Source organism: Atheta coriaria, unplaced genomic scaffold (assembly GCF_025399875.1).
Source record: "Atheta coriaria isolate IRGN ID8LTWV9N9 unplaced genomic scaffold, Caltech_Dcor_3.1 hic_scaffold_6_pilon, whole genome shotgun sequence".
Taxonomy (NCBI): domain Eukaryota; kingdom Metazoa; phylum Arthropoda; class Insecta; order Coleoptera; family Staphylinidae; genus Dalotia; species Dalotia coriaria.
Window position 1 is genome coordinate 4435915 of NW_027045448.1, and position 23568 is coordinate 4459482.

Below are 23568 nucleotides of genomic sequence, written 5' to 3' on the forward strand. Positions count from 1 at the left end.
TATTTTATCTATACATGAAATTATTATTCAATCCTTTGTATAACCTAGAACAAGATTTTTAATAGTAATGCAAATTATGGAATAAATCACGTAATTCGCGCGTGCGCAACAACTTTTACATAAAATACCAAGAAAAAGTAAAAATGTTTGTATTGAATTAACATTTTCGGTTACTTAGCAACACTTGAAATGCAATCACAACAAATATCATCCTTCTCGAAGTGTGACACGCGTTTCCCTTCAGTACAAACAAATCATTTAATTTTAACTCGATTGAAGAAGCAATATTTTCATAAATTAACATTTTGTCAGTGAGTTTTACACAAAGAACAAAATGCAAATCAAATTTTTAAAGAATATATTAGAAGCTGAGGTATACTTACTTACTCTTAAAACCAATTAATATCAACGAGTAACATTAAATCAATTTTAGAACAGCGAATATAAAATTGTCGCAGTTACGTGGTCACCAAATAATAAAAAGCTTGCTGTAGCTACATCAGAACGTCAGGTCCTGTTATTTGACGATGATGGCGAAAAACGTGACCGATTTTCAACAAAACCTGCGGATACAGAAGCCGGCAAAAGAGCTACGTCATCAAATCAATTGCGTTCTCACCAGATTCGTCTAAAATCGCCGTGGCACAAAGCGACAGTATCGTATATGTTTACAAAATCGGCGAAAAATGGGGTGAAAAGAAGGTAATTTAAAAAATCAAATTTTTTGGCCTAAATTTAATTTTACGCAGGCAATCTGTAATAAATTTCCGCAACCATGCCCAGTGACGACAATGATCTGGTTATTAACCGGACCGATAATCTGCGGTCTCCTGGACGGAAAAGTCCGTTTACTACAAACCAAGTCCAATAAAAGTCACACCCTCTACGGCAGCGATAGTTTGGTAGTAGCTTTAGCCTCGAATGCAACCGGAAGCGGCTTCGTTTCGGGTCACATCGATTGCAGCGTCATTCGCTTCTATGTCGGAGAACACGATGACGATGAACCCCAGGGACGATTATTTACCCATTCGGTGCCACCTTATGCCCTCTCATGGCCGCAGGGGTTCGTATTCGCCGGAGGGAGCGATAAACGTATTGTTGTGTACAACAACAATGGCCGCATTGCAAAACAATTCGACTATACCAAGGATCAAAATGAGAATGAATTCATGGTTGCTTGTTGTAGTCCGAGCGGACAGGTAAACATAACCACAATTAAATTCTACTAACTTTTAAATTAAAATTTAAACTAATTAAAAACGTTTTAATTCAGGCTGTGGCCGTTGGCGGATATGACAAAGTCCGTGTATTCGCTTGGAATCCATCATTATCCATGTGGGAAGAATCTCCACCGAAAACAATCCCAAACATGTATTCAGTGACGTCATTATCATGGAAAAAGATGGTTCACGTATTGCGTGCGGTACACACGGAGGTTATGTCTGTCTATTTGAGTCTGTACTCAAACGTACAATCTGGAAAGATAAACTTGAAATAACCTACGTGGGGCCCAGTCAGGTATTAATTAAAACCTTGATAACGATAGTGCAGGTTTAATCCTACGATCGGACTACGGTAAAGAAATCGAAGATTTGAAGGTTATGGGGCGTGACAATTTTGTAGTCGCCCGCACACATGGCACCTTATTGGTTGCGGACATCGATAAAAACCTGATGAGTGAAGTTTCCTGGAATAACTCCGGCAAACATGAAAAGTTTTATTTCGAAAATCCGAATGTATGTCTGGTATTCAACGCGGGCGAATTGTCTCTGATTGAATACGGTGATAATACCGTGCTCGCATCCGTGCGGACTGAATTCGCCAATCCGCATCTAATCAGCGTGCGTTTGAATGAACGCTCGCAGACTGACAATAAAAAATTGGCGTATTTACTGGATCTGAAAACAATCTGTATAACAGACCTCATATACAATATGGGTATATCTCAAATTAGTCACGAATCGAAAATTGATTGGTTGGAATTATCGGAGACATGTCACAAATTGTTGTTTAGAGATATCAAGCAGAGATTATTTTTGGTTGAGGTTATGACCGGAAATCGGCTTTGTATATTCAGCGGGGTGACTTTTGTTCAATGGGTGGAAAGTTCGGACGTTGCCATCGCTCAATCGGGAACTACTCTTGCGATTTGGTACAATATTGACCTACCTGAACGTCCTACAATCATGAATATCAAGGGTGAAGTTTATGAAGTGGCTAGATTCAACAACAAAACGGAAGTGTTTGCACTCGATGGCAATGTTAACCTAACTTTTGAGCTGGATGAAGGTTTAGTTGAGTTTGGTACTGCAATTCATGATAGTGACTATGGACGAGCTGTGCTTTTCCTTGAAACCATTGGAAATGCACCAGAAGCGGAAGCAATGTGGTTCAATCTGTCAAATATAGCTATCAAACAACAAAATTTAAAACTACTTGATCGTTGCTATGCAGCACTTGGTAATATTTCCAAAGTTTATTGTATTAAACAAATCGAAGATGAATTATTGAAAGATGAAGACAACCAGGAAGTCTGGGCACAGTTGAGTATACTCAACGGAGACTTAGAAACAGCAGAGGGGATTTATTTAGAGCATGGTAACCTAGAAGCTACATTAGACATGTACAAAAAGTTGCATAAGTGGAATGAAGCTATTGAAACCGCTGAAAAACGAGGTTATGAAAAATTACCAGAACTTAAAGAAGAATATATGAATTTATTACTAAAAACCCAACAGTTTGAAAAAGCGGGACAAATTTTAGAAGCAGAAGGAAAGTATGAACGCGCACTGACAATGTATGACAAGTCTAACAAACTATCACGAATTACTAATTTATTACTAAACCATGATGACTTAATGGAAGATCATACTTTAGTCACAAATATTTTAAAGAAACTAATAAAACAGGAGTTATTCGAGCAAGCAGCTGAGATTTACGTGAAACAAAACAAAACAGAACAAGCAATGGAATGTTACAGAAAAGGTAAAATCTGGAATAAAGCAGTTGACATGGCGCGTGTAATCGACCCAGAACAAGTTGTCTTATTAGAAGAAGAATGGGGTGATCATCTTGTTGAATCAAAACAAACAGACGCTGCGATAAGTCACTACATCGAAGCAGGTTCAACTCTAAAAGCCCTGGATGCTTCAATCGCAGCACGACAATGGAAGAAAGCAATACACATTATCAACGTTGTTGATGATCATGACTCTCATCACTTACAGAAGTATTACTCTCAACTTGGACTACACCTGGCAAAACAACGTGATTACACCTCAGCGGAACAAATGTTTATCAAAGCACGAATGTATAAAGAAGCAGTTGACATGTACAACGAAGCCGGGCAATGGGAAAAAGCCCACATAATCGCATCAAGATATTTAGACCCGGATGATGTGGGCGATATGTATTTAAAACAAGCGGAAAAGCTGAAACAAGACGGGAAATACCGCGAGGCTGAAAAGTTGTATCTGGCTGTCAACTCACCGGATCTTGCGATTACAATGTACAAACACGCGGAACAATATGATCATATGATAAGACTCGTTGAACAATTTCATCCGGAGTTGTTATCTACGACGCACATGCATCTCGCGCAGCAGATGGAAACTCAAGGCAAACATCGCGCTGCCGAAGTGCATTATCTTGCTACGAATGAATGGAAAGCAGCGATGAATATGTATAGAACTATTAATATGTGGGAGGAAGCTTACCGTGTAGCGAAACAAAATGGCGGCGCGACAGCTGCTAATCAAGTTGCGTTCCTCTGGGCGCGGACATTACCCATAGATTCAGCTATTAAACTACTCACTAAGTTTGGAATTTTAGAATCGTGCATTGATTATGCATGCGAGACTTTTCAATATGACTTCGCGTTTCAGTTGTGTAAAAATTTACCATCGAAGAAAATTGATGTGCATTACAACTACGCGATGGCGCTGGAAGACGATGGGAAATTCAACGAAGCCGAAACTGAGTTTATCCTCGCTGGGAAACCAAAAGAAGCTGTGTTAATGTACACGCATGCTAACGACTGGCAGAGTGCGATTCGTATTGCGGAAACACACGAACCACATTCAGTTGTGGATGTGCTGAAAGCGCAGGCGCTGCAATGTTTCCAGGAGAAAAACTACACTGAGTTTGAATCGTTGATGTTACGCGCACAGAGTCCGGAAATGATTATACAAAACTATAAGAAAGCTGAATTATGGTCGGATGCTTTGAGGGTGTGTAAGGATTATACTCCGCATTTATTACCAAGCCTTCAAACAGAGTATAATGCGATTAAAAGAGCCACCGGTGGCGCGGATATGAGCATGGAAATGATTTTATCGCGTGCTAATGAATTGGCTATGTCCGGGCAGCATAAACAATCAGTTGAATGTTTACTGCAAGTTGATACGAGTTTTGCTGACGAGGATATTGTGAGGAGAGCGTTATTACGCGCGGCTGATATGATAAACAAGTTTTTGTTTGGGAATGAAGCTGAGGATGTTATAAAAGAATTAGCACCAAGGTAAAATTTGATACAATTGAAAAATTTCTTGATTTTAATGATTTTTTGGTTGTTTTTTTTATAGATTAAGGGATTTATCAGAACACACAGCTGCAGCACAGTTGTATATAAGTGCTGACATGATAAAAGAAGCTATTGATTGTTTTATACTGGCTGATGATTGGAAAAACGCTCGAAAAGTTGCTAAAGAATTAGATCCGAGTCTTTTGGGTTATATCGAGAGTTGTAACAAGGATCAACTTGCAAAAGATGGCAATATTGAGCAATTGGCTGATGTTGGTATGTGTTCTAACCTTAAATTTGTTAAATGTGTAAATTTGAGGTTATAAATTGAAATTTTGTAGATATAATGGGAGCATTGGATTTGTTAGCAGAGCAAGGACAATGGATTCGTTGTATAGAGAAAGCTAAAACCTATGGTGGTAATGTTTTGCATAAATATGTTGCAATGTATGCTTCACAGTTGCTGAAAGACGGTTTTACAATGGAGGCACTACAGTTGTTCCTGTCTTATACAACACCGGTGATTGCGAGTAATTTTAACATTTACAATCGGATTGCGTTCAATGTGATTGCGATGCCGAATATGTCCGAAGCGGATAGTTACTATCAATGGTCACAATTAAGACAAATGCTACTTGATTTGGTGAGTTTTTAATAAATTTTTAGGTTAAATTTTCAAATTTATGGTTAAAATCTGTTTTAACCTCAAAATAATGCTTTTGTTGTTGTTAAATTTTTAGGTTAATGGTTTGGACATTACACCAAACATCGACATGAAAATCAAAATACATTTCCAAACGCTCCTCTTAATTGTGCATTACTACGCTGTGCGTTGCGTTTGTCGACAAGTGCAAGTATTAAAAAACATCGGAACGAAAATATCCGTCGCACTTTTGCGTTACACAGATATCATACCAGCCGATAAAGGATTCTACGAAGCTGGTACTACACACCTCATTAAAAACTTTTAATTGTACTTACTTTTATATCCTTTCAACAACACAGGTTTGGATTTACGAGCAGAAGGACGAAATTCCGAAGCCTTCGTTTTCCTCAATCATTACCTAGATATCTGCGAAGCGATTGAAGATGAAGAATCCCAGTTGATCGATCACACGGACCTGAGCCAAACAGATTTCCCTTCAAACATTCCAATCCCCGAACAGTTATATCTCAACGATGATAAGGACGAACACGATCGTGTGCGTGAATGGGTGTTGGCAATTAGCATGGATCAAAAAGTCGATCAGGTATGAAAAATAAACAAATTATAAACTAATTAAAACTTAAAATATAAAAATTCAAGGAGTTACCGATGGATGACAGGATGATGTATGAATCCAGCTTGGAAAGTGGAAAAACGCGTGTATTGTGTCCGGTTATCCTCTACGTGCGCCTCTGGTGTCTTTCGTACATTCAGAACAGGCGGCTAACAAAGACGTCTGGACGAAGCTCAACATGGCGGCGAAAATGTATCCCGAGACAAACGTCTCCGATTTATTGTCATTTATTAATCAATGGTGCGGAGCAGCGGCCGCATTATAATTTCGAACACTCACACACTTCGTTCACTCACATTCGCATGCGTTTCTCTCACGGCTCTAACTTATTTTTATACACATTAATCTATATACTCTTGTTTTGTTTTGTTAGTCGTTTACAATCAGTTTTTGCGCGACAACAGATACAGATTGCCATTATGAGAAGGTAGGTATTGGTCGACATGATTGATTTTGGTTCGGTTTGATTATGTTAGAGGGCGCTGCGCTACACTTTTACAATTTGTGCGCTCCACACACATTTGTCGAAGTTATACAGTTAGGCCTGAAAGTTGTGTAACTTTTAAGATTACTTTACATTCACATTTACAAGTTTTCTGTTCATGTTTTTGTTTCTGCCTTGTGGAAACAGTTTAAATTAAATGTTTGAAAATGTTAGATAAGTCTATATGTTAGTATGCTTGTTTTATGAATAATTTTACAAAATGATAGAAACTTAACTAACTAGTGCGCACGCGTGGAAGCTAGAGGATGTGCAGATTCTCGCAGTTCTTGAACTTGGAGTCCTCTTTGCCAAAGAGCCACGTGAACATCTGGCGTGCTTTCATGCTAGCGCGCACAACGCCACGACTCTTGAACCATTGCTGTTGGCTGGCTTCGCACGCTTCATTCTGATAACTTTTGAGCCGAATCTGCGTGAGGATGCCGACCAGTAATTCGTCGACGTTGTGATTGATGCCTACTGATATCTCGACGAATTTTGCGCGGAACGTGCATGCTAAGCATTGCCATCTTTAAATTAAATACAAATATGAGTATCATATGATTTAAATTGTTATTATTAATATAGTTTAAAATTGTGTTTAAGAAAATGTTTTATTAAGTTTTTAGGTTACCTTGGGTTGATACAGCTCGACTCCTAGCCAAATCCACTTTATTTCCGACTAAGATGGCGGGCCTCGTGCGTAAAAGTTCGGCATCTTGCAAACGCGCAAGTTCACCTTCTGCTTTCAAATAACTTGCTTTATCCACCACCGAATAAAGGATGACAAACGCATCAGGTGGGTTAATTCTGTCAATATCCTTAAAATCATAACCAAAAACACAAAAATTAATGTCTAGTCATTAAAATAATAAATTTTATTGATTCTGTTGATAGTATTACTTCAAAAACTTAATTTTTACCTTGGAATTTGAGATGTTTGCAAAAGTGAGCTCTGATTCTTCGCCATTCAACATTATTGACACTGCTTGACTTCCCAACATATCTGCAACCAAATATACACGAAAAAATTATAGCACACATTTCAATTGGAATATCCTGTGTGTGCGTATGGTTTATGTAAAATAAATTTCGGCGACTCCGACAAAATGCAACCCGTTCAGTCACACGACATAAATACTCGACGAACTCGCGCTGCACCGCATGCATGCTATAGGAAAAGATGTCTTACATATTTATAGAATACTGCGCTCTTAAAATACACACATTCTAAATTAAACTTATTCATGGCTGAACGAACTTGAAATAGGTCAGTGGCAACGAACTCTCTCTCCAGGCTTCAACACATTGATACACTTTTAAATGCATTTGTAAATATTTTCGGTTATTAAATTTATTTTCAATGTATTCATAAATCCGGTTGCTTTTGCACCTCATTAATGATTTGCAGCGATTGTTGATTCGTTTGCGAGTCGCCGGAGAGTTCATCGGAAGGAAGGTAGGATTGCAATCACACTAAAAATTCAATATATTCCCAATTGATTCGAAGCAGCGCGACGCGCAAGTACTTGACCCACATTGCGCAATTTTTCCTGCCAACAAACACAAAATATAACCGGGTTTTCGGTTTTCGCACACGTCTTGTAATTTTTATTTTATTATTTGCGCGTTTAACTAGGTTAAGATTAATGCTGCATGTTGATGTTAGGTGTTGTTTGTATTTCGTGTATGTTGGGTTGCATTTTGGCGTTGTGTTATTTTCGAGCGGAATTTCTGCTGATAACGCGTTTAATTTAGAATTTACAACAGAATACGCCAACAATGCAAAGTGAAACTGTTCGCATGCTTGGTTTGCGGCGATGAATTGCACCAATCGAAACAAAACAACAAAACAACAAAAGTTTCCACAGGTAGCGATTGGTTTGTTCTGCAAAATACGCCATCTGACTGCATTATCTATAACTGTCAAATAATCTGACAACAATAGTCAACTTTATCAATTTTAAGTACTTTTCCAAGTATTTCAACAATTTATTTCAAAGAAATTTACGCCCACATGATTTCTTCACGGCGAAGTAAATAAAATCTCAGTACGGAAGCGCATCAGAGATAAATGAAAAGCGAAAAGCGGATTACTCTACGTTCCACGCCCTTGATCGAATCAAGACATGTACAAATTGTATTAAGGAGTTACATCCAATTGAATTTGTCAAAAATCATCTCAAAATCTAATCTAAATTTAAAAATAAATCCCACCAGATGGCGCAACAATTAAATGTTATTCGTGTGCGTTTATTAGGTGGTATACATTGCTAAAATATTTGCTTGTCCGTGATCAAGCAATAAACAGCGCAGAAAACGAAACTTAAAAAAACGTTTCAAAAGAGCGTAAATAAACGCAGCCGACGTGAATCAATAACCTATGCGTTTATAGTTTTGCTTTTAGCGTTTAATTTCGTGTTATTCGCGTGAAACCTCGCCGCAGACGCGTAAACAAAAAAGCAAACCGTCGAAATAAATATTTATCCGCCGCTGGTCTGCGCGTGCTGCACGTGTGAGGTTATGTCGTAAAATGGCCGGCGTGCTCGCGCGCTTGCATAAATTCATAATCAAATTGTCTGCGGCGTTCGTTTATTATCTCTCGCCCAGGTAGGCAATAAAAAAAACACACACAGCGCAAGGCGGCGGTGTGACGTTAACGCAGCGTTTGAAAAGCGTTAAAGCGGTTAAAGTGTTTCCTAAGCGGGGGGCTTAATTACTGTGGAAGTTTAAAAAGCTTTCGAACGAGGTTGCGACCGCGACAAATTCAATCATAAAAAACAAGCACCGGAACAAGGAAAATACAAACATAAATAAACAAAGTTTTCAGAAGAAAATACATTAAACGCAGATGCATTAAATCTTTACTCAGAGACGTTTACTTGGAAATCCTTTTGGCAATTTTACGTTAATTCAACGAAAATCAACGAAAATGTTTTGTTTACTGAAATGAAACGATGAAAATGTGCATTTTTCATATGTGTATAACCTAATTCGAGCGAAGAAAGTAAAACTCGAACGTGTCGCATAACTGTCGTAATAAAACATTTTCAATTAGCGATCGTAAAACTATTTTTATGCGCCCTCGATTTCAATAGATTCGAGTTTTGAGTTGAAATGGAATCAGACATTCGCTTTTTTTCGAACGCAACCCACACAACACGTATAAAGGGTTGCATAAAGTAATTTCAACTCAATAATAACATAAAAATGAAAATATCGGCGTGAAATTGACGGAAAACAACTAAAAACAAAACAACGACGTTGTTTACCTCTGTTGACTTGCATTTTCCATAAAATAACATAAAAATTTAATGGAATATTTGCGCTGTATGCGTGTGCGTCACTTGCACAGTCTTTTGTGATGCGAATAGCTTTGTGTCCGGCAAAATCCCGCCTGTTATGTAGTTATAGTTGGCTGCAGTGGCACAAGACTACAAGATTCGAGCCGTTTACAAAGTGCTCCATGCTTCTGCGCTCCTGTTGCCAGTTACGACCACAACATGCGCTACACACATGGCGGAGTGATACGCACGTCACGTACGAGCAACGTGCTCAAAACGCTCTCCAAGTTGAAAGCTAATAAAGCCGCGTGGATAGCGCCGTGTTCTGTGTCTCTGCGAAAGGATTTAGCGCCCGTTGTTGCAGGACTTGCAGGAAACCGCAACAGGATGACGTCGCTCAGCATGATAACATAACCTATTTACATTGCTAGGTACAAAACCGGTTACAAAATATTCAAAACCTTTAAAAAAATCGTTTACATTTTCTTTTGTAATATTTTTTAGAAGTCAAGATTGCGGATAGCTGGGATATAGGTCCACGTTGATTGCATTCATGCGCACATTCGTATTCACCATATTCACAATCTGAAATTCTAAACTCGTCTCCGGATGCCATGATGCAGGCAACCCGGAAGTTAGCCAAACAAGCGCGCACGATAAAACGAAAATATTTTCGTCGGCCGGATAAAATTAAATTTGTTATCATAAATCACAAATCTCGTACCTTTAGTGCCATCGTAGGCATTGATGCATTCCGACGTCATAAACTGACTGATGAGCGCCGTCTTGCCCACGCCCTGCGTGCCCAAAAGAGCCACCGTGTAGCGGGAAATGTCCCCAGCGGCATCCGAGTCCTCGCATGGTGAGGGTGTGCCCAATGGCGGACACAAACTGTTGCTGCGTGAACGTCGTCGACGAAAAGAATCACCACGATTGATAATTCCTAAAATGAAACCAAAAACGAAAAAATTAAAATTTAATTGAATTTAGTATAGGCAACCAATATGACATGTTGTTAAATATTGATGTAAAACGCGGTGAGCGCTAATGAATTCGGCACAAATGACTAAATGAAATTTTTGCCATTAATGCATATCCGCGATGAATATTAAATTAACGTCTAGCGAGCAATTAACGTGTGTTTATTGGTGGAAAGCATACGCGTACAAAACTAGGTTATGTCTGCGTATGCGTGTAGCGTACGCATTTACGTGCGTTTATTATTAGATTGACGTCGCGCGCGAACGTTCGGAAAAGTGGTAACATGTGATTGAACGCGATACATCATGCACTTTTGAAGTAGACTTTTTATTTGTTGCAAAACAACGCGATGTGTGCGAAAAGATGACGTTTTACTGAAATCTCCGAGATGATGTATAGTTTCGTGCGCACGCCAAGCAAGTGCCACACGCACGCCGCAACGATTATTACTAATGTGGTTGCGGCGATTTAGTAACGTGTTAATTTTTCACTTGCGCTTCGCATTCAGCGCAGCTGAACGTGCTTAATAGTTCAAACACTAATTTATAACTACATTTATCATCTTGTATTCTCTCATAGAATAACGAATCATTTATTTGGTTTGATTTTAAATGTCATTTTGTCACTCTGATGTTCAACCCTTCTTATCTGTTAGATTTGTGTCATACCCTCGTAATGTTTATGTTCACGTTCACGTTCATCAATTATGTTTTTATGATGTCACATATGAAATACACATGGTTGAAATTGGCAGTCGTTTGATTTTGTTTTATTTCATTGCAATATTTTACTTGTACATCTGTTTTATTATTTTCGATAAGTATTTTTTAGGCGAATATTCTGATATGTGTGTGTTGAGGCAGCGTTAAACAATAATTCGGCACGCGTCGTAAACGTAACTTCGTGAAAGCTTTCGTTTAAGTTATTGAACAATAAATCATCTTCAGTTTTCATTAAGCTTTCGTCTTTTCGGGGAGAAAGCATTATTGCGAGTGTTATATCGCTAAATTTTATTTGGTGAAGCTAAGCGCACAACACAATAAAAAGATTTTTATAAAAATCACTGGTTTTTGGTGAATTTTGAGTTGAAATCAAATTAAGACAGTTTTTTTTTACGCAACCCACACAGCATGTAAAACGGGTTGCATACAGTAATTTAAACTCTATAATAACCAAAATGAAAATATCGCAGATAAATTGACAGAAAACTAAAAACTAAAAACAGACAATATTTAACAGAATATGTTATTTAGATAATGATATGCAACCCACATTACTTTAAATCTCTGTAACTATGCATAAAAACTTAGAATAAGACGTGTAAGTATAAGAAACATATTTTTGTCTGATGTTTCGTATCTTGTTTGCTGTTTAACATTCAATTTTCGTTTTTGGTTCTGTGTTTTTCGTATTTTGGTTTTTGCTTCATCCCCCAAACAAATTCTAATAAAAGACTCGCCCGGCGGCAATGGAAATAAACATGTTTTTCCACCCTATAAGCCACTCGCAACGCGCAAAATCTAACTTTAGTAAAACCATTGCGGATTTTCTTCAGAAATAAAACAAATACCGCAACAAAAAATAAACAAACAAAAACCACAAATCTAAATAATCTAAAAATATTTTTAAAACGCATTTTATTAATATCATAAGTATGTTAATACTATAATTAGTTATCCTATAGGGTAAATATTTTAACTATTTGTCAAAGAGGTAATAACAATGATGAATGCACATTATATGTATTTTACGCAATAGAAATTATTATGCATATTATTACGACGATCGATTTATATCCGCTGTAAAACCGCCAATGTGTACATATAAAATACGGGCGGAAAGAAGGAAAACACGTTCGTGGCCCGAGGGCAATCCACTGTTCAACCTATCCGTATCACCTAATGCTCTGACCGCCGGCAGTGTTCCATTGTATTTGTAATCGATAAAAAAGGCCTGTGTATATGCATTTTACACAAACGAGTTACGCATTATTTTCAATTCGCTGCACACGCGGTTGCCTACACCTGGTATTGTCAGCGAAGAACGTGAACATGTCGGCTGCAACCACAAGCGCAGTTAATTACAATTTATTTTTATTTGATGCAAAATCATTTAGGAGTGGCTACAGATTTTAAGTTTTTTATTGCGAAATGAAATTCAGTGAATTTAGTATTAGGAAATACTTTGTTTATGTATAATTTTAGGTTATGTTTTAATGAAAGATTGACGAAATGTCAAACAAGCGTTGTGTTTTTATGAAATTTTGTTTATGAAGAGCCAAAATTAACTTATAGGAATGTAAATATTTCTATTAGCAATCAGTTTAATAAATGCATTGAAGATACATTAATCATTTAAGTATAAATTAGTAATCAGTTAAATTTATCTATATGTGTTAGTTACATCAGTTATAACTCAAGAATGGCTGGACAGATTTTGATGATCTATGATTTGTTAGATTAATCTACGTCCAGGATAATATAATAAGTATTAAAATATTAAAAATTATTATTTAAAAGGTGTTAAATAAGAGATGAAAATTGGTATAGCGATTCAATGATACTATGAGATAAATAATTGATTCCACAATTATGTTAAAATGCATTTTGGCATTTCTTATTTTATCAAATTAAAATTGTAAGTTTTATTGTTGGAATTGACATCTACCAGATCTTGAACAAGAAAATTAAATTAATTACATATTTACTGAAAACTGCGGAGACGAAGTCACGAGTAATAGATAGTTAAAAATATTATGTTACAATGTATAGAAACAAAATGAAAAAATATAAGAAAACAATTGCTCCACAAAAAAGTAAAATTGCTGAAAATTCGTAAACAGAATAAATTACACTGCAATTATGAATTAAAAAATATGAAAGTAAAAATTAATCTTTACCAAAATCCAATAAATTCGTAATTAGTAAATGGTGTGCACGAGAGTGAAATAAAAGAATCATCATAAAACCGTTTCGTTCTGTTTCCGTATCCGTACCGCTGCAGGCTAGTAGGACAACTTGTTGCTTGCGACATTCACCCCAACTTTGTCCGAACGATAAAAGGGTTCAAGCAAATTTAATTAATTCCTAACGGCAAAAACAAAACTAAAACCCAAAGAGACTCAGAACGAAACAAAACTCCGCAACACAATAAACTTAATATAAAATAAAATAAAAGAAGATTTATATTTTTAAATAACTTCTTCATAAGTAACTCTTTAATTTCTTTTTCCTTGTCATTTATATGAAGCCGATATTTTTGTGAAATTAAGCGCGTAAATAGCCGATTTAACGACACGCATTATGGTGTGCGCAGATAATAAAATGTTAATTAAGGGCACGGAATCGTCCTCGGGGTTCCCGGATGCGGTTGCGGACTGCGGGTTGAGCTTGTGCGCTGAGCTGGATTCGTTCCATCTCGGAACTACCTCATGATCAGGCAAGGAGAATGTAATTTCGGGGAGAGAATAGTAAGAGGTATATCCTGATAGTCACGATTAATTAATTGAATTTGATTAATTAATTCATTCAGAATTGATTTCAAGCATTACTATGAAATACCTGTGCTCCAAGTACCAAATATTGAAATTGTGCATATTTTAAGGCTCATAATTAAAAAAAACATCTGTTTTTAACCTTAAGACATGATTTGTATAAAAAGATAGCATTTAATCATGACTTTGCCCTGTATTTTTAAGAAAAAACGTAATTAATTGTTACTTTCTTGTTTAACACCCAGTATGAGGCGATTTCAATGAAAAGAATCGTAATATTACTGCTTTAAAAATGAGAAATGCTAATAATACACTTTAGCGCCATCTCGGAATCAATTAGTTAGCTATATCGATGATTGAATTGCTATACAAATTTTCATCCCATATTTAACATACTTTAAATTATAATTTTTAATATTTTAATGATTATTCTGCTATTCGGAGTCGAGACAAATCCAAAAAATCATAAATTATCAAAATCTGTTCTGCCGTTCTTGAGTTATAAATGTTGTAACGAACGCTACAGATCAAATATAGATAAAAACACAATGAAATGAAATAAAATGGCGTGACCACTTTATTTTACAATATCCTACAATGACATCGTTATTGGCTACTCTTCATAAATTTTGTTTATTTTATTGATTCTATATTTACCGTTAATATCGTTAATTTTCTTCATCTAACATCAAAAATAGAAAATTTCCTCAAATTATTCCTTTGCACCTGTGCCCATGTTTATCCTCATATACCCACAACCTATGTAAATTAAAAGCCCGATATAATTTGCATTTTGCATGAATAAAAGATCGTGATTAATGGCGACTGTAATTAAGTTATCAGCCACATCTCCATCGCCACCACTTCCAACACAACCACAATACACCACTCAAAATAGAAAATAGAAAATAATCATCAATAACAATCCATCGTTAACAATCACAATTAACGACTTATATTGTTGCTTCAAAATGTATCCGCACCATCTTCCTATCAACCACAATGAGCAGCTTTGTACTCGTACGCTGTGCGGCGCGCATTAATGTAAAAGTAATTAGCGCGCGTGTAGTGTTCCGCCGTCGACGTACCTACTCAATTTCATAAAGTCATAATGAGCGAACGAGCGGCATTTGGGCGAGGAAAAACGCGCGCCGCAACCAGAAATAGATTCGGCTGCTAACATACACTCGATATAATAACGCGCAATTGTAATACGCACGCGACAAGGTCTGCGAAACGCGGGCCAAGCGAGAATTAATATTCGCTTGCCTTTTAATTCTTAATTCTCTTCCGGACAGCGCAGAAAAAAAATCATACTGCGTTCGTTTTTATCTTTCATCCAACAACTGCGACGCATGGCCTAATTAATTTCTTTGTTTCGGCTAAATTTTTAATTATTTTTTTATAGGTTATGTCGGTTTAAAGTGAGGTTATGAATTTTTAAAATTATTTTTTACTTTATCGACACGAGCGAAATTGAATATGCAAATTACAGCGCTCTTGAACATTGTCGGGATTGTTACTGCGGTTGCGGTAAGTCACCCGCTAGCGCACCCTTAATTGACGCGCTCAACCAACCCTTAACGATCGTTTTAATTGCAATACGCGCCTGAATTCAACGAAAATCATAGTTTACGCTTCAAAATCACAAAACACACCGCAGATTGATTGATTGATTGATAGTTCTTAAATTTATTTACCAAAGCGTCATCTGTGCACAAAGGAATAATAATAAACTCAAAAATGGCCGCCATGGTGGAGATAAAAGCGATGCAGATGAAGAAAATTAAAACTTGTTCTTGTTCTCGTCAGCGCGCGCGCATGGAAACGCTTGTATCCTGCGTTTATAATTTATACAACTGTCACAAACTCGTTTGATGTTTGAAATAAATGAAAACGTCGAGGCGGTGCACTGCAACTTCGCCTTTATATTTATTTTAATCGGGCGAAAATCTTCAAGTGAAAAAAAATCCAGTTGGGCTAAAACAGTTGCTAGACATGTACTATGTATATAAAAATATATACAAAGTGTTTATAGCATAAATATAATAATTTTCTGAATAAAATCTTTTCTTTGTGATTAATTTTCTGGCTCTTAGCCGAGTTTTGTGAATTTTTATTTATTTCGCTGTTTCTCGCAACTTCCAACATGTGTGCCGCTTTTTTCTGTAATTTTTTCTTTTCGTTTTCATCAGTCTGAGAACACCGCAAGCACACACTTGACTTTATGCCTCAAGTTTCGACGCAATTCGCCGAGAGTGAGTGCGCGTTTGAAGCACATAGTGCTCGATGGGGGATGAATGGTAAGGTGAAAAAGCGCAACGTGGAGAAAATAAAGAATAGAGGTCAATGTGGAATTTCACACATCATCACACTTTCCAGCCTGTTTCGCGCGCGGACGAGTATTGAAGCACTTGCTAAACGTCTGCACGTTTGACGACTGCTGGTGTAATCCGGCTAGAAATGTATTATGAGAAATTAATGATCTGGTCGTCGTCTGTCGTCTCCGGTTGAATCACTAGCGTTATAAATATTTGTCTACGCACTCTTTCGGATGAGTTTATTCAACGTGCGGGTTTATTTCGCGCCGCCCATTCGTTAAGTCAACTTAACGTAAATAAAAATTTTAAATAACGCGGAAAATCCGCGTATTAATCAAAGGCAAAACGCGAAAAACAAAGAATTCGTTTGAAGCAATTGGAAATCGCGGCGAAAAACAACTGGGAGCGTCGCGTGATATATAAATCTACTACTACCTTTCAGAATACTACCAAGGAAGAAGTAATTAATATACAGGGTGTTTGTAAAAATAGTCAAAATATTTTATTTTTGTTTTTTAAATTTTTTGTTAAATTTTTATGTGTAAAACGTTTGAAAACAAAATTTTCATAAAAATAAAATTTTAAAAAGTTTAATTTCAACCTTATGTAGATTTACACTCAGCTGTTTGTGTTTGTTTGTATCAAAATATTGAATTAACTAAATTCGTGTCTTACCTGCGGCGAAACGTGACGAAACGTGAATTTGCCGCTGATAAAGATAAACTTGCCCCCTGACAAGGGTGCAGCCAGCTAATCCACCGATTATTATCGTATCGATCGTGCTGTGTGTTTCAACAACTGCTTTCAAACAACAACATCAAGCCAAAATTTTGAAAATTGAAAATATTTACGAAAACACAAATTACAAAGCGATAAAGCTAAATTTCTCATTAAAACTTTAATTATGTCAATCACTGAAGGTTTAAATACTCAAATAGTGTTTCTGTTTGATGTTTGATATTATACTCTACCTATATGCCGTTTTAATTATGTTACTGTTGATCTTGTGCAACTTTGATCGTTGGTACAATTGCGAGTGGACAAATGTAGTGGTCGGATATGAAAACCACTCGTGGAATAAAAGGTAGTTGGAGGCGTAAGAGGACGGTTTCGTAACGATCGACTGCAGGAATGTTTAACGCTTAATTGCTAATATCGCTTACGGAATCCCATCAGGGACGTGGAGCGTCTGGCGCGCAAATCATCGCCCTGGGCGAGATTCGGCCAAAATGTCATTTTAACGGCCGAACATCACGCATTTTAATTGAATACCTAGGAATAAACTAGGTGTAATACACGTGAAGGACGGAGGAATGTATACAACATAAAAAACATTGATTTTTGGGTTAAAAATAGGCCTAGAAGTGCTGTTTTTCAGCTAATCATATCAATAACAAAAAATGACATTTGACAATACCACAAATGTCTATTTTTTTAACAAAAAAAGCTACGTTTCTGCACTGCGTAAATTATTAAAATTTTCAAGTTTAAAAAAAATGACATTTGGCAACAATAAACGGATTAGAAACCTCAAATGTAACATTGCGAGAATATTCGCCTAAGCAAATAAATATTTTATCCAAGTTAACTTTAAACATATTATTTCCTAGCTTTTGCTCCAGACTTTGTGCAGATTTTAATTAAAAGTAACTTAATTAATTACCATCTTGTAGCAGGGTTCTATTATGTGCCGAATACGACACTAGGAGTATTTATTTTATTTTAAAAGAATAAGAAATGCTAATAATGCAATAATGCTAATAATGCTAATAAAACACCATCTAAATTCAAATTATACTCGTATAACTATAACTATGATTGAATACTCATACCAACTTTCATCTCTTATTTTACACATTTTAAGCATTACTTTTACAATAAAAAGTAGCCTATGTCACTTTCCCTAATCAAAATTATATTCTTACCAAAATTTATGAAAATTACTCCAGTGGTTATTGCGTGAAAACGTAACAAATAAACAACTAAACACCCATTCGCATTTATAATATACTTAAAATTATATAATGTTAATTATACTCTCACAAAACACCAACTCCTGTAACTATTATATAAATTACCATTTCCATTGAAACCAATTCCGTAAAACAATACTAATAACATTACATTTCGCATTTCTGTGCGCTTTTATGATCAAGTATGACTTTTTGTTTCCCGACGCGGCATTCGAAACCGTCGCTTTGACGTCAGAATAAATTTACCACGGTTTACAATAACATAGCATAGCACACCACAGCATAACTATAAATACATAAATAATATAAATAATTATAGAACACTTCTAATTCCGCCGGCGCGTAATCCCAATAATCTCAAAAATAAATTTACGCGGAAGTTCATCAACTCAATTTACCCATTTACTCATTTAATCATCAATTTGGTGACGACGAAAAACACTCTCAACTATAACTCACTTTATTCTCCCACTTAGTCATTTTCCATGGGGTTAACGAGTACCAACATTGATTTATACACATTCCGCAGCTTAGGAATGAGGTTAGGTTGTGTTACCTACGCTTTAAACCAGGCCACGAATGTAATTAACCTCTGAGATTAATAAATAATTTGCGATACAATTACTACACCTAGTTATATAGCTATATGTGTTTGTAGAATATTGTTTTAGTCACGTTCGTGTTGTTGGCTAATCACGAAAAATCATGATGCAAAGATTACCCGGCGTATGCGCTTCGTGCAGCGCCGTCGTTTGCACAAAGCGGAAGCGATTTATTACCCGGCGCACTCAATGATACTCCAACATATCAAACGTGTGCTTTATCAAAAGATACCCCCCGCAGTAGCGCGAAATAACGCGCAGTGTGGGTGTAAACATTGCAACAACGAAACTGACAGCTGCGCGCAACATACGAGTATGCGCATGTTGCGAGAATGTAAATATTGCATATTGCATTCCGGGGCATGGAAGGACAAAAATATAGAGATGATAACTTGCCTTTATCACAGGTTATTGCTGGTTGTGTGTTAGTGTCAATATGCGTTGTTACCAGCTGGGAAATTCATTGTAAATATTTAAGTTGTGAAGGTAGTATGAGTATTAGTATTTGACAGAGAGAAAGTGGAAGTAGACGTTATTGCATATTTTCATTATTATCTTAGTTACGTAGAGTTCTTTTTGTGCGAGAGGTTGAAAATGAGAAGTTTTGCACTAATGATGCTATGCGCTAGTTGATTTTGTCGAACAAAAGGTAGGCGAGTGAAATGTGAAGCCAGTTGATGTTAGAGAGGAAAAGAATTTAATTTAAAAATTGTCACAGAAAATAATAGATGAAGTTTATTTTAGAAGTCGTTTTATGTTATAAGTTATTTTTTCAGGCAGAGAACAAAATGAGAAGTTATTGTCTGCGTAGATGTGAGAAAATTGTAGTGAATTAGTGGTGAAGAATATTTAATTGGTATTAATGTATGAAGAATGAATAGCAAAATGCATAAAAGAAGAAAATTTTGCTATTATTAATGTTTTAAAAGCATTTTAAAGCTTTTTTGTGAAAAGAAAGAAGATTGTTTTCTGCTTACTAAAGTACGCGAAAATAGTATATTAAGTATCAAGTGGCTAAACGGGGACTTTACTCACGAGATTGATTGAGAGCGAGTGTAGCGAGCGGTCAATCAATCAAGTGTTTAACAATGTTTAAACACGTGGTGGTTACGCTGATTTTTCTACTTCTACTCTAGTTTCACGTTGAGGTTTTTATATTTCAACTTTTTATTTTATTTGCTTTGACGTGTTTGACTGACGTCGCATGACTTTCATACGGTCTTGGGCTGCTCGGTAGGAAATGCGCAGACGCAAGCTCCGTCCCGTAGATAATGCCCGCAGATAATGGATATTACGCACGACTTGGCAATCCGTATATACAGTACCACTTTTTGTGTCTAAAAGCCGTGGAAAAACTGGCGCAATATAAGTGGAAGCAGAAAAAGGTATAAAAAACATAAATTTTCGTGACTTTGATGTATAAAATCAGTTTTTGTCTCTTTTCCCTCAAAAGTTTCTATCGCGCTTTTGAAATTAAGCGAAAAAGCTGATGTTATGTGCAATTAATTAATAGAAGTTACTAAAAATACAACTTTACTAAAATTTCTATTTAATTACTTTGATGTTATAAATTTTAGCACTCTATCTGCATTAAAGAGACTTTTCACAAACTAAAAATACGGTAAAACAATTACGAATGTGCAAATTCAATTTAATTTTCACCTCTCCACGTTTGCAAAGACAATTTCTGTTGTTTTGTCAGGAAGTCGAAGGACCTACGAGTACACCAAACATACGCGAAAAGCGGCTGCTACTCGTAGCTACCTAAACTTTGAAAATTAGCAGGTAGCCAAAGTTTAATATATACGCACAATTTCCACTACAGTGTGCTTCGCGTATCTTCAAAACACACAACACTCGTAATTAAATTGAAACTCCTTAATTCCTTAATGCACAAAATGACAGACAAGCATCAAAAACAATTTGACGCTCCGAAAGAGATGTAAACGCAACGCGAAAATAAAACTATTTTGGGTTTGGTTCAGGTTGGCGATTCTGAAGATGAATTGAGGATGACGAGCACACAGGTTTCGGTGGTCTAGTGCCCCAAACGGCTATTGACCCTATTGTGACACGAAAAGATAATGGCGCATTGATGGAAGCCGACGGCGGCTGCAATTCAATCAACGCATTCGACCGTCGCCATCAGTACACAAGAAACCCCAGCGGACACAACGACCGCCGGAGCGAAAATCCACCATACGGTTTATAATTCCATATTGCTGTGTCAATGATAATCAATTTCAGAAATAATTAAATTTATTATTTTACTTTTAGAAAAGAAATTGATTAAAATTATAAGATTTACTTGATTGTAGATATTTTAGAATCTTTTCAGTTATATTGATGAAATTTGAGGTTAAATTGAAATAAAAATAAATGTGGCAACGTGTTGTGACAACAACAACACTGTTGTCAACGCGGCAACGTTGTAAATTATTTCTAACCTAAAAATCTTTTGAAATTTTAAATAAAATTTATATAAAAAATGACTGGCAGCGCTCGAGATGAGACGGGAGATCGGTCCGTCTCTCTCTCTCTCGTTATACCTGCGATCGGCCTCGTGACACAAGTTTCTGAGTATGTCACCCGACTAAAACGATTTTAAAGACGTTATCACGTCAAAAACCTTTTTAGCCAACACAAAATAAAAACTAATTTCTACCAAATAGTAATGCTAAATAAATTATTTTAAATTGAAATAAAATTTTCCAATTCCCACACACGGCCCACAACAAGTTCCTCCGTTATTGTTTCCCATCGGATGCAATTTTCCATTCAATTGCAGTCTTTAACAATTTCCTCGCATGCTATCCCTCTCATAGTCTCGTATATACCTCGCATGTTGATTTTAAATTTCGAGCAAAACACGCGCACGAATAAAACGTATATTTTCATTATAATCTTTGACTCTACTATAAATACGGCCGAGCGCGCAAAATATTTAGACTGCGCGCAAATTCAGCAGTTAGCAGCACCGAAACCGTTACAAATAGTACAAAATAGTCGAAAATAAGATACTCTCTCATATAAATAATGTATAAATGTGTTACTATGCTAAGTGAGTAAGGTTATGTTGCAAACTTACGATTGCTTTCTGGATTAAAACTCACAAAGTATCCCAATGCGCCAAAATTCACACACAAAAATTAACCGCTGCGTTTAATATCGCGAATAATTTTCATCCTGCGTGTGTGTGCGTTTAACCGTTGTTCATTCCGCGTTATTTACACGCGTAAAAATAGACCACTCGTGCATCTATTTGTATAACTAATACTTAAACTCGCCTGGCGAATATCATATGTGTTTAGTGTTGTAAATATCGTCCGGATAGTGGCTCGAAATGTTTACATTCGTATTCATAATAATAATTCGTAAAATGATTCATTTTAATATCGACTAAGTCAACAGAATTAAGTTTCACACTTTTATTTTATTCTGTTGCACTGTTGCAGAGTTTGTCGGATTTAGTTGAAACTTGAATGAAAAAACATACTAAACTACTCGCTGTCAGTTGCAGGAACGTTCAGTTAGGTGAGTTCAGGTGGATTAATTGAATCCTCGTTTAGACAGCGCGATTAAATTAATGTAATCGTATTAAAATGCGAAGTTCTGCGCGCGATGTGCGCGATAATAGGCGCTGACAATTTTCTCGCGCAACAAAGCAACAGGTATTGTCGAAAAGCCACCAAAGTGATTCGGGATCATTTGAAAAGTTTCTGATTAAGTTATTACCTTTGCCTTTGGAGTTGAAGCTAAATGATCTAAGCCGATATGAATCCTCGTCTTCATCGTTGGCATTGTTGCTATTCGAATAGCTGCGATTGTCGGGGACATCCAAGAATGCAGCAGATTTACGATGGTATACAGATGTGCCTCTTCGTGAGGCAGTCGTGGATCCTTTCCTGCGAATATTTGGCGATACATCCGGTGTATGCCCATCGGTCTGCTGGTCCAGCTTCGGCTCACTGCTGCAGTTCTTCACGTTCGCGTTGTTCGCGTTCGCGGCGGCGGCGTTTGCAGCGGCGCGTTTCCGCACTGACCGCCCGCCGGCGATGCGTGCGCTTTGGGAGCGGGCTGCAGGCCGCCGCCGGCGTTGCTGCACCGGCGTGCCGGCCGAGTCCGGTGTCGGCGGCAGCATCTCCATGCTCGCGGAGCTCGCCGCGCAGATCGACGCCGAGCGCCCTTTGGCGCGCTTCAGATGCGCGTAGTCGTCGGTCATGGCGCGCACTGAGGCAGGCCCGGCGAACGGCGGCCGGCGGCGGCGGCGAGCGAGCGTCGCGACGCGCGCCGACCCGCGTGTGTGTTTATTTCGGGCCGGACGACATTCACCTCTCCGTCGCGGCGCGCGCTCGCCGCAAACTTTTACTACTTTTACAACTTTTCGGCACGCGATGACATCGACACCGAGATTACACAAAATAATCTTCTACATAACTTTGTACCTACAAAACAAATATTTAATTTAATTAAAAATCATTTTAACATATTTAATATCCTGTATAATTGAAGGAAAACCCAGTTACGCGAAATGCTGAGTCTGAGTTTGAGTCTGAAGACGTATTTAAACGGAATAATGTGTGGCCGAGTTCCGAAAGTTTTATAAATAACGTGTGGCATCGTAGGCGCTG

General features: G+C 37.1%; 2 protein-coding genes across 2 annotated transcripts; one reads left to right on the forward strand and one right to left on the reverse strand.

Moving 5' to 3' along the window:
- Window positions 1-238: 238 nt before the first annotated feature.
- LOC135793960 (intraflagellar transport protein 172 homolog) lies at window positions 239-6067 on the forward strand. The gene is given in 13 exon segments (XM_065305079.1): window positions 239-373; window positions 434-581; window positions 584-702; window positions 750-1199; window positions 1274-1397; window positions 1400-1528; window positions 1531-4519; window positions 4584-4798; window positions 4864-5165; window positions 5263-5464; window positions 5528-5772; window positions 5829-5883; window positions 5886-6067. Coding segments are annotated over 13 exon segments (5199 nt in total). The 5' UTR covers window positions 239-334.
- Window positions 6014-23156, reverse strand: LOC135793962 (GTP-binding protein REM 1-like). Its single transcript, XM_065305080.1, is given in 6 exon segments — window positions 6014-6808; window positions 6811-6813; window positions 6918-7104; window positions 7207-7289; window positions 10292-10510; window positions 22673-23156. Coding segments are annotated over 6 exon segments (1167 nt in total). The 5' UTR covers window positions 23085-23156; the 3' UTR covers window positions 6014-6545.
- Between the last annotated feature and the right edge of the window lie 412 nt (window positions 23157-23568).